The sequence below is a fragment of the Aulonocara sp. 'chitande type north' Nkhata Bay genome, linkage group LG4 (genome assembly GCF_057382095.1).
Source record: "Aulonocara sp. 'chitande type north' Nkhata Bay isolate Kocher_YH1m ecotype deep benthic linkage group LG4, A_spYH_male_GT1.1, whole genome shotgun sequence".
Taxonomy (NCBI): domain Eukaryota; kingdom Metazoa; phylum Chordata; class Actinopteri; order Cichliformes; family Cichlidae; genus Aulonocara; species Aulonocara sp. 'chitande type north' Nkhata Bay.
In genome coordinates this window covers 16,420,944-16,434,215 of record NC_141347.1, presented here as the reverse complement: position 1 = coordinate 16,434,215, position 13,272 = coordinate 16,420,944, and the positions used below count along the sequence as shown (strand labels likewise).

Here is a 13,272-nt window from a genome sequence, read left to right as displayed (position 1 = left end):
AAAATCTCCCATGTACGCCATTTCTTTCTTATTGTTGTAATCATGAATCCTTTTCCAAACTTGCTGTGTTCTATTTTAAGATCTTCGTCCATTTCACTTTGTCAGGCAGGTTCTACTTAATTGATTTCTTGGTCTTGCAGAAATCACACCTGATGAATCAATGTCTTTCTCACACAGGGCCTGGTAGATTTGGACATATTTTTTTCCCTTATTAAAAACCTGAAACAAAACTGCACTCAGAGTGTAATTCCCATGAAATTTTACAATAAAGCCTAAAATATGGTAAGTAGTACACTGCAACATGGGAAAAGAGAAAAAGACAAGACACTGGAGAGCAAGTACGTATGCACACATTAATACCCAGTAGAACACTAGTTACAAACAAATATGTTTTATTTATTCAAAGACAATTTTCGAAAGGTAAAAGAAAAATAAGCACAGATAAATTGATGTGTTGAGGCTGAGTATTTGTTCATAAATCTACTGGATGTTTGACCAGTGTGCCGCTTGAAGAATAAAATAAACGAGCTCGTACACATGATGTAGTATTCTGCCGGTCCACTAGGTGTCGGTAGCAGACAAACGTTCAATCTGATGATGTGACCACAGGACAAAAAATGTTAACAAATCACCAAAGCTGCCACAGAAGCTGCAACAGAGGACAAAATAACTAGTATATTGTAATTTAATTGGCTTTTAAAACAATACAAGGAAATGAGCCGTTAACAAGCAGAAACTGGAAATTGAAAAACTGCTAGCCTGCGGAAAACAACTCCACGCAGCAAAATATACACTGACAACATTATGGAGCAACATGAGACTTTAAATCAATTTGGAATTAATACTTGATTAAACATTAGAAATATTTCAGATGCAAAAAAGAAAGAAATCCCCATAAATACAGTTTTGGTTTCAACAACTCAATTTTTTCTGTCAGTATGACCTTATGACATCTACATGGGTATAAAACACACTACAAGAAAAGTATACTAATAAATTCACTCTAAAGATAATAACGTGTTTTATGTTGAATATCTACAACTGAAATGAAAGGGACAAACTATTTCATTTTTACTTTGTAGTGCCATAAAGACTGATTTGGTATGAGTTGCCCAGTTTTAGAGCTATCTGCTGTAGAAATATTCTTTCTTTGGATAAAATAAAACCAGATAACAAGGTGACTGCTTTGTGGTGCTAAAGATGGCTTTCTCAGAATCATAACCCAGTTACTCAAAAAAAAACAAAAACACAAACCTTGTTACGAATAGTTTTTTTTCTATAACTGGGCCATGACTTCTTAAAAGGAAAAGACCAGAGTATTTTTATTTGTTTTGGTTAAAGGCGGGGGAATTTGCTCTGAGGAGGTGGCCATTTCTAGGGCGACTCATGCCAAAGCAATTTAGATGAATAAATAACAACACACTCAATTGGGAAAATATGTTAATTTAACTTATCTGATCAGATGCCATGTTCAAAACGTTGATTTATCCACAGTTAAATATTGGTCTGCTTTAAAAATCATTACATCATAACTAAAGTAGAGTCAACATTAACAAACATTTTTGATAAAAGGCATTTAATTACATGAGGCTTTTTACCAAGTGAAACACTAATGATGACAACTTGACAAAACGCATGAATATCATGGTAATCTTGGCCTTTAACACGCTGTTTTGTTCATTTTCAAGTATCGACTTGGGATAGTAAAGCTTAATAACTTCAATTCCACGCCTTTTCCACAAATCTTCATCACCGGTGAGTTAGCAGGTTACAAACTTCTGTGTTCCAAGCTTTATCTAACATTTCTCTTTACAACAAAAACAGCACAGTGCATCTCTGAAGTAATCCAGCACAACTATAATCGCTGATGCCCATGATGGTTTCAGTTCTTTTAAAGTAATGCAAGGAACTGCTGGCAGGTATAACATCTAGCTTACTATTAAAAGCTGACACATGAGTAAGTGCAGAGATGCTAGAAATGTTCCAGTAATGGACCAAGCAGTAACCCAGCCAGAGAGGGGAAAAATATGGTAATTACTTCATACATCGCCAGTCGCATGATGCTATAATCTAATAAACAGTGGTTTCAAAAGAATAGCTTCAAAGAAGCTGTGAACAAAACAAGCATAGTAATAACAAAGAAATGTTCATTCTTCTTTGAAGTTTACACATTTCTATGTCGTTTTAAATCCCAAATCTCACAGCAAATCACTGGTTCCTTTCTAACCATGAAAACACAAAAAGTAACATAAGAACATAACAAAAAGGTTAAAATCCTACATCTTGTATCTCTAACTACTGATTCACTACACTTCTATGCTGTGGTTAATATTTGTTTATTTATATGCCTTTTATTTTATAGATAAAATTTTTATCATTTGAATCTAGCCTTAACTATACACACACAGCAAATATGTACAAAATAAAGTCTGTCAACTATAGATTCACAAAAAAAAAAAAAAGCCTTTAGCAAGTCTAGGAGATGTCAGACAAGCCTCCACACTTTTTCCTTCTTCCACTATTATCCTTTTGGATAAAACAGTCCTGTGACTGGAGTTGGTGGAAAGCAGGAGACAGCGACACAACAGGGGGAGACAAAGCAGAGCTCTCTTCCTGTGTTTTTGCCAAGGGAAAGGGAGGAAGGTGAAGGTAAGTTCTCACAAAATGCAGCAAGGGTCCTCTGGAGCCTCGTCTATGCAGAGCAGTGGATGGGTGATGAAGTCACCTAGGCTCTTGTGGTGTGCATTTGCATCGAGCTGATTTGACCTTATGTAAATGGAGCTAGCCAGCACAGTGTGCCATGCTGGCAAAGGTAAGGTTACACTGTTTAAACAAGGCACTGCAGATCAAATGTGAATCACGGTGCACTTCTCGCCTTAGATAATTGCAGAAACATACTGCAGTGGCTACCACAGACGTAAGCAGGGGAAAAATTGGACTGCCATGTCTCTAAAGGACTTGAATCCGAAGAGTCATCTTTGCCACACTCAGTAAGAACAATGTACCATCAGGAACAAGAAGCTCATGCATAAGATGGACCAAAAAAGTACTAAATGTTTTCTAGATTTGCACCTGTGATTTGAAATGATGCAGAATTTGAAGCAGATTCCAATAGAAAATAAAAAAATAAGGGTTAAAAAAAGAATGTTAGATGAGAAAAATTGTTTGTTTGTACTCGTATGTTCAAGTTTCCATTTATAGAATTTGAATATTGTTTATATAAGCCTATTATGTCTATTTGCGTTTCCTGAGCACCAGGTACACGAGGCCACTGATGAGAGTCATGGGGAAGCTGATCCACGCCACAACATAAGAGGAGCCGAATGAGCCTTCCTGAAGGTCATGCTTATGAAAGCTTTTGTTCTCGGCCGTGTAGATGGACACCGCGATCATCACACATAAAGCTGGGAGATGAGAGAAGAGATAAGGAAAAGGATGGAAATCATACACACGGATAGTGGATATAAGTTGCATTAGAACATTAAAAGTTAGATGTGTTTTACATACATGCCAATATCTGGATAATGGCTGTGAAAATGAATCGCTCTCCCTGTTTGATCCTGAAGAGCTGAAGGATGAAGACGAAGAAGCTGACGCAACACAATATAGTGGCAAGGATCATGGTAGCCTGGACTGCCTGCAGATAAGCTGAGGAGAGAGAAGTTAGAAGTTGTAGCATACCCAGACATACATTTACAGAGATATAGGAAGTATACACACTGTCTTACCTGCATTCACAGTGTGACTGTCCTCAATCGATTCGCAAGTGGTGTTACATGCGTACCATAAGTCACTAATAATGTTAATGCCAGGTCTTGATACCACCCACCACGCCTACATCAGGGATAGACACAAGCATTGTTAAAAAAAGTGAAATGATTTATGTTAAAGGAGTATTTATTTTCAGTGTGTACTTACATTGTGAATGGTGGCAACGAAGAGCAGGATGGCTGCAGCCAGATGAAAGAGTATGATGAAAGCTAAGATGATCAACATGACTGCCCTTCCGTCTAACTTCTATCTGCTTTTTGTCACCTGTCGGTCAAACTGGTTAAATACCCTGCAGGCCGTTTCCCCTCGCTGTTTGTTTCTCCCACTGGCTGATTGTCAGTTTTGGTGGAATCACTTCTGTATGTTTATGCTGGCTGTCAGACAGGCGGGGTTGCAGACTGATAGTGGGGAATGGATCAAGGCCGCTCACATGAAAAGAACCTGTTGGAAGCAACATGAGTGTAATAGCTGAGTAAATGAAAAAAAGAAATGATTTCTTTAATCATCATCATCATGCATGATCGATACCAATATCGATATTTGGTGATGTAAAAATTCAGCTCGTATAGATACACAAAACAGAAACAGATGTCCCAAAAATGTGTTATATGTGGTCGTTGATAAGTCCTAGCTAAGATAATATGACAATGTTGTAGGGCTGCACGATTTGCATAAAATGAGAATCACGATTTCTTTGCATAGAATTGAGATCACGATTTTCTTTTCCAATATAAATATTTATTGTGCTTAACTGCACATCAACTTCGTAACAGTTGAGACTGAACATAAAACAATAAATAAACATAAAAACAACAAATGTCTCACGTTTTGTTGTTGCCGCAAAATGTACTGCTTGAAATTCCGTCTCCACCGTTGCTGGACACTGCGTGTATAGAGCAGGTAGTGCAACAATAGAAACGCACTGTGTAGCGTTTGTCGAGGGTGTTGATCATTTTCCTAAATCCCTCGTTTTGCACAGTGTTGATGGGAGCCATATCTTTGGTCAGGTGATAAGTAATAGCCTCCGTAATTTCTTTGTGCCTGCGGGAGTTCGACGGGTATAGGGAAGCGCTGTATAAGGTTCTCGCTATTGATGTTTGGGTGGTTGACCGGGACGGATTTTCTCCTGTCACTTTCTCGTCATCCCTGACATGTTCTCAGTTGTTTTTTCCCTGCTAATTTTAGCATCACACGGCACAGCTTCTGTATCACGTGGTATAAGGCTCCGCCCTCGTCATTTGTTGAGCAGGAAGAGTGAGCGCTTGTTTTCATGCAGATTACGTCCCAGATCAAAATGCAATACAATCATTGTCGTCTGTGTTTTGTTTTTGTTTTTTTGTTTTTTTTGTTTTTGTTTTTTTAAATCGTTGTCATTTGGAAATGAGATCGCACATAAGTATAAATCGAGATCGCGATTTTCTAACGATTAATTGTGCAGCTCTACAATGTCGTTTAAAAATAATCTTCCTTTATTTTCACAAGTGGTCGATTACTCTCGATTACTAGTCGTCGTTGACTGTCGAGTGCAGAGTTGCAGCGTGGTGGACAAACTAAGCAAGATCAGCACTCATGGTTTGAAGGGCGTTTCTCCCGTGTCATCTTTATTTTTTTCATTTTAATTTATGAGCTAATATGTGCCAACATACATATAATGCCAAATAACTAATATTGGCAATGTCAACACAGTCTTTAACTGTTTATGGTCATTGCACAGTCATACCTTGTACAATAAATGGTAAATGGTAAATGGCCTGTATTTATATAGCGCTTTACTAGTCCCTAAGGACCCCAAAGCGCTTTACATATCCAGTCATCCACCCATTCACGCACACATTCACACACTGGTGATGGCAAGCTACATTGTAGCCACAGCCACCCTGGGGCGCACTGACAGAGGCGAGGCTGCCGGACACTGGCGCCACCGGGCCCTCTGACCACCACCAGTAGGCAACGGGTGAAGTGTCTTGCCCAAGGACACAACGACCGAGACTGTCCAAGCCGGGGCTCGAACCGGCAACCTTCCGATTACAAGGTGAACTCCCAACTCTTGAGCCACGATCGCCCAATAGTACAATGAAACTGGAGTACTGTCCAATATCAGCCTTCAAAGAAAAGCAAGCAGTAATTACAATATCGACAGAATAACATACATACAGAACAAAATATAAATTATGTATAGAAATGAAATGTATAATAATATAGCACTGACAGGATTTTTTTAACTATTTAGAAAATATGTAGATAAAGCATCGCTAAAAACTTCAATTACAATCCGTCTATGTATGTTCTGTTACATTGTGTCCAAATAGCTGTCAAAGAAACAGTCAGAAGCCTCAGAGTCTTCCCTTAAATTAAAGAAAACACACATCTTATGTTTTGTCCAGCAAATCATGTGTACATGTGTGTCAAAGAAAGAGTGGGTGTTTTACACAGTATATATACACACATTTACAATGTGTGGGAGTGTAGTGTATACTTTGCAGTGATTAAAGGCCTTCATTCAGACTTTATGGCAGCGAGGACTCAGCAGTAAACTTTGGGGGGGGGGGGGGGGGGGTGTGTGTGTGTGTGTGTGTGTGTGTGTGTAAATCTGTGTTTTGTTCAAACCTGAGATTAACCAACACAATGATACACAATTATCAGTTACAAATTTGATAAAAAGAATGCCAGTAAATCAAGACGCACTGCCATGGATACATTTCAGTAAAGTTTACATATTTCAAATGAACCAAGGGCACTCAGTGTGCAGGTTCAAATACCAGCCTATTCTACTTCTTCTGCAGTGTGACCTTAGCCTTTGTAGCAGTATGATTCAAACTAAATGTCCAGAAGTGTATGGTTTCACAAATCACTGTTGACAGTCATAACAGGTTGGGTGTATCTGTTAGGATAAGACGTATTTGTGTCTGAACAGGCAGTTATTTGAACAATAAGTTACTGTGTTCTCTTTCTGCAAGGTTGCGCCTGATTTATTTTCTTTTGTTATTTTCATTAGTTTTTATTTGTGTATTCTACAGACAAATTCCTCAGAGTGAATAAAAATGTGGATTCTATTAAAAACAAAAAAACAAAAACAAACTCAAGCATACCCAGAAAACCATGTGTGAGAAAATCCAGGGTTGAGTTTTGCTCAGCATAAAAAAAATGCCTTGTCAGCATCATTCGGTTATTTGGCTGCAAATGCTCACATAACACAGGATTCCAAAATCTACAATTCAACTGTGACATTTTACAGCACAGCTTTAATGGCACTTTATAATATAATGTGTCTGCAAATGTAGGCCTACATTTCTGAAACACATACTGACTAGCATCTGCGTCACACAGTGTCACACATCAAACTCTACCGTGGAGATAACGCACATAAAACAAAACATATTATTTAGATTTCTGGAAGTGCCTCCCACCTAAGGTTCAGAAGCTTACGAGGCACAGACGCAAGCATATTTAAAAGCATGTGAGTGTACACAATCACACACACACACGCACACACACACACACACACACACAGCCCCAGCCAGACTGCAGAGGAATTAGTCTTCCCCGCCAAAATGGAGTCACAGTAAAAACAGTCTCTGCCCACCAACAGGAAGCAGGTCACAGTTTTTGTGTGCGAGTATGCGGTTGTGTGATGTGCCAAAGGATAGGTCCTCCCTGTCTGGGTAGGGGGGAAGGGGGCACCAGGTGGTAAATAGTAAAAAGGAAGCGGGAAAATAACAACAGCCATCTAAAAGCACAGGGTTCAGGTTTCCAACAAGTATGCGAACAGCAAGGGCTTTTCAAGCCAAAAGATCATAATGATACTGTTCTGAAAATCAAACTGGAGAAGACAAAGGCTTGGTAAGACTCATTTAAACCGAGACCAGAGGTTGTGAGGAAAAAAAAACTACAAAGAAATGGAAGTGAAAATCCTGTCGCACGTGAGCCTGCAAAATGTTTATTCTCAACATAAACGCTTTGAGGCAATAAAAGCCTGCGATGTCTGTGTTTATATGGTAGTTTGGTGTCGTTGTGTGTTTATATGTGACACCTTATATATAAAGTAGCTACTGTATGCCAACTCTCTCAATATCCACACAAAGTAGTGAATAGCACACATATAACACTTTATAATAAATCTGTTTCTGTAAATCTGATTTTAGTTTTTGATTTTACAGAGAAACGCTAGCACAGTGAAGGAAGCATCGAAAGACATTTGGGAAAAAGGGCGGCCAAAGTTAAAAATAAAAGATAATTTAATTCACTTCCAGTGCAATGCATCTCTTTGAGCCTAATCTGACCTGCAGGGACATTCTTTGGAGTGGAAAATAATCCCCAGACATGCACATGTGGGCACACACAGCTGGATCTTCTACTGTCTGCAGCTGCCTTCTCATCTCAGCAAAGAGAGGAGGAGCACGGGAGGAGGGTGGGATCAGAGAAACAAGGAAGGGAACCCAATTGGAGGGAAATGGAGGGAAGGCAGAAAAACAAAAACATGAGCCTAGAGGCACATACTGAGTACAGTCGTGCAGACTTTGATGTATGCACACATACACAGAATGCAAAATCGCAAACATTTGGGAGCTGAGTTAAATATAAGAAAAACATACGATTCGCATAAGGAAAATGTAGATAATTGAAAGTAAATGAAATAAGTGTCTTTTGTGTTGGTGAGTGCTTGCACTGTAAAGATCTTCATTACTTTGACTGCCAGGCCCCGATTATCATGAGCATGATTAAAGAAAAGAAAACAACACTTACTACAAACATACCCTAACATTAGCCTAATGTGGACCCTGCACTCCCAGCGACCCTAATGGGTTTCCCTCAGCGCTGATAGTAGAGTGTGAATTGTCGTTCCTCTGACATCAGGCAACAGCTGACACACAGACACACACACTATCCACATTCATGTTGCATACATTAGCCATGCTTCTTTGACCTGCTTCACACCAACACGGCACAATTTGTCACACCTTATCTATCATAACAGACAGATTTTATTTGCCTCAACTGTGAGGTGTGCGCCACCAGAACAAGTAATAACAAATCTATTGTAACACCATCTTTGTCGTGGTCATTAACAAATGTAATCTGAACTAAGATGTGATGTTCACAAGCGAAATGTAGCTGCTAAAGGGTAACCTACAGAAGTTGAATTTTTGCTGTTATGTTTTCCCTGTGAGGCTAGTGTTTTTAGAGCTATTCAAAGTGGGTTTACATGGTTTAGGGGCTTTAGTTTTGTGAGACCTTCTCAGCACAAAAAAAATGACCATGGAAAGTCTCTAGTCGGAAAAAAGAACAAAGTGAAGCTTAGCTTTTCTCCACATCAGCAGCAGTATAACTCAGGTCATTTTACAGTAAGTATATTATCCTGTGTTTTGTTTGTACAAGATGTGACAGTTCCCTTTGTGTTTAACTTTAGGAAAGTCTGGCATACGGCTAGGTGTAAGCAGAGAAACACAATGACAGATAACTCCAGTTACCTTCCCTGTCACACAGATACACACACGCTGACAAACACCACAAATGAAGCCATTCCTCCTCTCCACTCAGCCTTATAATAGGAGACTGGGGGAGACTCAGTCAGTGGAAGAGTGCAAGTGTGTATATGTGTGTGCTCATGTCGACTGATTCCCTTGTCTGGTGGAAAATGCTGACTTTTAATGTCCTTTTTTCCCCTCTTTTCATAAAACACAAAGCCACAGACTTAACTGGGCCTCTGCATCTCACTCCCCCGCCTCTCTCACTGTCCCATTCTCCCTTTCTCTCTACTTATCTCTCTCTCTGTGTCTTTGGCCATGGAAAATTGGATTGAGGAAAAAAAAGAAGAGAGAAGGGATAGAAGACTTCCAGTGGAGCCCTCTGGCCCTCATCTGCCTTTACTCTTGAATACTCCTTTTTGTGTATGCACAAATATTCAAAGAAGCTTAAGCTGACAATTGAGAAACATTTGCTCATGAAAAACTCAATCTCCATGAGAAATTAAGACTCATTTTCAGTGCTTTGGTCATAGACTTGGTCATAATGTTAAATTTATATATCATAAGATTCACTTATAGCAAAGGGGAACCAAATCTTTCTGTGTGTATACGACTTACAGGCCAAGCTTTGGATTACCTTTACACAAAAGGTACACTTTCCCAGGACCGATGGCAGAAATCAAGCATTATGTATCTATAAGAGGTCTTTTTTAGATATGATGCATTCTAGATGCAACTTTACAATTACTACAAGGGGAAACATTTTAGTTCATCCTTAGGGACAGTGTTTGGCTACATTTGTAGACCAAACCCTGTATATTATGTAGCAAGTCAACAGTACTGTGCTGTTTTAGGGGGATTTAAATGACTCAAAGTCATGCAGCATCTGACTGAATTTGAAGGACACAACAAGGATTGGTGAGACTTTAAATGTCTGTGTTGAGGAGACCCAACCTGGCTTCATCTTTCAGGGACTAGCTTTAATGGGACAACACAACATTAGGCTTCAAATATTCAATAAAAGTGGTACTCTGGACTGACTGTTGCTCTATTCCTTGCCATCCATACTAAAATATTAGGAGAGTGTACAATACAGTCTATGAAATTGCAGATAGACCAGTTACTTCGGTGGTTATTTGTGTTATTTGTCTGTGAATGCATACAAATGACATATTCACATCCCAAATAGACAAAAAGACTCACACAATATCAAGTTTTTCTGAGTACTAGAGAAGGGTAACATGAAGTTACAAAAGAGCCCAAAAAATAAGAAGAATCTGCACACATATACACAACTGTTTTCCTTCTGGCTTCAAATACTTCAACACAGGCATTCTTTCATGTTGGACGCTAACATGGTTTTTAGGTGTGTGTGTGTGTGTGTGTGTACGTGCTTTTCTTCACACATTCCTCATGTGACAGTGCTGAGTAATAACTTCCACATGGAGAGACAGAGGGAGAGAGAGGTTAAGTAACACCTGACAGAGAGATGAAAAGGAGACCTCCACTCACATCTCCATCCCTATTTATTTATATTGTTCATCTTTTTCTGTTCTTCTGTCAGTCACTTCACACTTGTTCCCTAATCGCTTTCATCTGTCAGCGACGCTTAAAATCTCTCCATAAGCCTGCTGTCTAATTCCCCTCCTATCATATGTCACTCATGTCTTTCCGCGTGCCACATTCTGTATGAGGGGAAATGCTTGTGGCTCGCTACCTCGTGTCACAAAACATAAGTGTAAGAGGGAAAATGCTTCAGGAGTTATTCTGCCTGAATTATACATCCAAACCCTCTTGCACTCTAAAACTTGACTCTGATGGGATGAAAACACACCACCTTCAATATGGTGGGATGATGGTATCCATCAAAATGCAGCCACGTTTAGCTTCACTCCTGTATTTAGCAATTTATCCATCCATTTGCTCACTCAGTCTCTTGCTTAACGCACTTGTTCACATGTATATTCCCTGTATGTGATTATTAAGAGATATGGAAACCAGATTTCTACTCAAAATATAGCTTAATGTGGGGCGATCGTGGCTCAAGAGTTGGCAGTTCGTCTTGTAATCGGAAGGTTGCCGGTTCGAGCCCCGGCTCCGACAGTCTCTGTCGTTGTGTCCTTGGACAAGACACTTCACCCGTTGCCTACAGGTGGTGGTCAGAGGGCCCGGTGGCGCCAGTGTCCGGCAGCCTCACCTCTGTCAGTGCGCCCCAGGGTGGCTGTGGCTACAATGTAGCTTGCCATCACCAGTGTGTGAATGGGTGGATGACCGAATGTAGTGTAAAGCGCTTTGGGATCTATAGGGACTAAGTAAAGCGCTATAGAAATACAGGCCATTTAGCATTTACCATATTGTGATTGCAGCATGGTCTATACCACAAGTGGCATTGAGGCTGGAGTAAATAATGCTTTGATGCCTCAGTTCCTATTTTCAGGAGCGTGTTGCAACTTGACAGAGCCCCCTCCCGCCAATTTAACTTTGCCCACGCCATCCAGTGTATCCACATTATTGCAGTTCAACTGTAACCCTCCCATTTCATATGTCCTCATATCTTTCTCTATACTTTTATCTTATTTGTTGCTGGAGCTAAAAAAAAATCTGTAACCACAGAAACCTAAAATAACATAGTCTAATGTTATTTTCTATCCACAAGAGGGCGACAGGCATGAAGAGAAACAGGGATCTACCCCATTGAAAACTTAAAGACAGGGATAAAGGCATTACAGTGTGTGTACTGCATTTAGATGGCACCCCTTAAATATATTATAAGCAACATATATAAAGCATAGTCCCGGAAACCACAACCACAGCAACATAACAGCCTTCTGTGTCATGTTGCAGGAAGCCCGATCTTTAAGTCCCAGAGTTCACAGGCGCATATTTTCAGCGTCCATTGAAAAAAACGAAAGAAAAAACTAAATGTTTATCCTCCTTCCCAAAACACTAAAGTTTCTTTCACTGGACTTAAAAATACGTTTTACTCCCACACACATTATCAAAGTGGCTGACAACGCCCGTTTTATTTCCAATGTCTGAACTTGGAGCTGAGTTACAATCTGTGTAAAAATACCCACAGGGCAAAACACGGCAGTAAGGGACCCTTAAACCCTGCAACAAACAGTAAGAGACGGCCTAATGTCCAAATACGCTTAAACAGACATACCATAAAATATATTTTTTAAGGTTCTGTTTATTTATATATTTTGTTGTTGTTGTTGTTGTTTTAATGTATTAATTCATGTATTTATTTATATTTTTTAGACAGCTGTCTTCTAGAGCAGTAAACACGTTACGCTGCACTTCAAACACATAAAGTTGCTCTGAGTGATGCCACAACTCCCACATAGAAAGTTCTGTTTGGCATTTAAGCGCCAAACTAAACTTAAAATAAAAGTTATCAGGAAAGAAAAGTTCGCTCACCGAATTTGGTCCAAGCACGAAAAACAACTCTTCTGTGGAAGAAACAGCCTCGAACGTGAGAAAACAGCAGCTGTCGTTCTCACTAGTAATCAAAAAAAACAAAAAAGTACAAATGCACGTCCGCTAGCCCGGCCGTCGAGAGCGCGCGAGGGAGGGAGACCTGGAGCTGGGTGTGGTTTGGACTCGATGTACTGGGAGGTCTACGTGTGCGCGCGCGCGCGCGCGTGTCGATGATAGGTGACAGGAATTTGGGGCCCGGCGGGAAAAAGAAAAGAAAAGTATGGTGAAAAAAATAGAAAGTTTATATTTCCTCACATGGCTACAGTCTGAATGAGAAAAAACAAGCGGAAGGAGTCCGAGGACAGGGAGGGAGACAAAAGGAAATTAAAGAGATAAAAGGGGATGAAAAGTGAAGGAAAGGAAGGAATGAAGAAGGAATACTGAAAAGGGGCGAGGAGCGGAAAAACAGTTGACTCTGTTACCTGTGTTTTCTTTAATTTAGATTTTTTAAGTATTCCTTCATTTTAGAGGTCAAAATATTTGACCCAGGACCCCCCCCCCCCCCCCCCCCCCCTTGTATTCTTATCCACCTTAAACACTCCTTTTTCATTGT

At 39.9% G+C, this 13,272-nt stretch overlaps 1 protein-coding gene across 1 annotated transcript; it reads right to left on the bottom strand.

Moving 5' to 3' along the window:
• Positions 1-407: 407 nt before the first annotated feature.
• On the bottom strand, positions 408-12,815 carry emp2 (epithelial membrane protein 2). Its single transcript, XM_086288756.1, has 5 exons — positions 12,660-12,815; positions 3,919-4,212; positions 3,729-3,834; positions 3,508-3,648; positions 408-3,404 (listed from the first exon to the last, which is right to left on the bottom strand). The coding sequence occupies exons 2-5, from the start codon at positions 3,994-3,996 to the stop codon at positions 3,235-3,237; spliced, it is 495 nt and encodes a 164-aa protein (XP_086144882.1). The 5' UTR covers positions 3,997-4,212; positions 12,660-12,815; the 3' UTR covers positions 408-3,234.
• Positions 12,816-13,272: the final 457 nt, after the last annotated feature.

Excerpts from the sequence above, each read along its gene's own strand:
- emp2 (XM_086288756.1), bottom strand. The coding sequence starts at position 3,996 with ATGTTGATCATCTTAGCTTTCATCATACTCTTTCATCTGGCTGCAGCC. Across the intron at positions 3,835-3,918 it reads TCGTTGCCACCATTCACAAT|GCGTGGTGGGTGGTATCAAG; the intron begins GTAAGTACACAC and ends TCCCTGATGTAG. Across the intron at positions 3,405-3,507 it reads CATTATCCAGATATTGGCAT|CTTTATGTGTGATGATCGCG; the intron begins GTATGTAAAACA and ends CTCATCTCCCAG.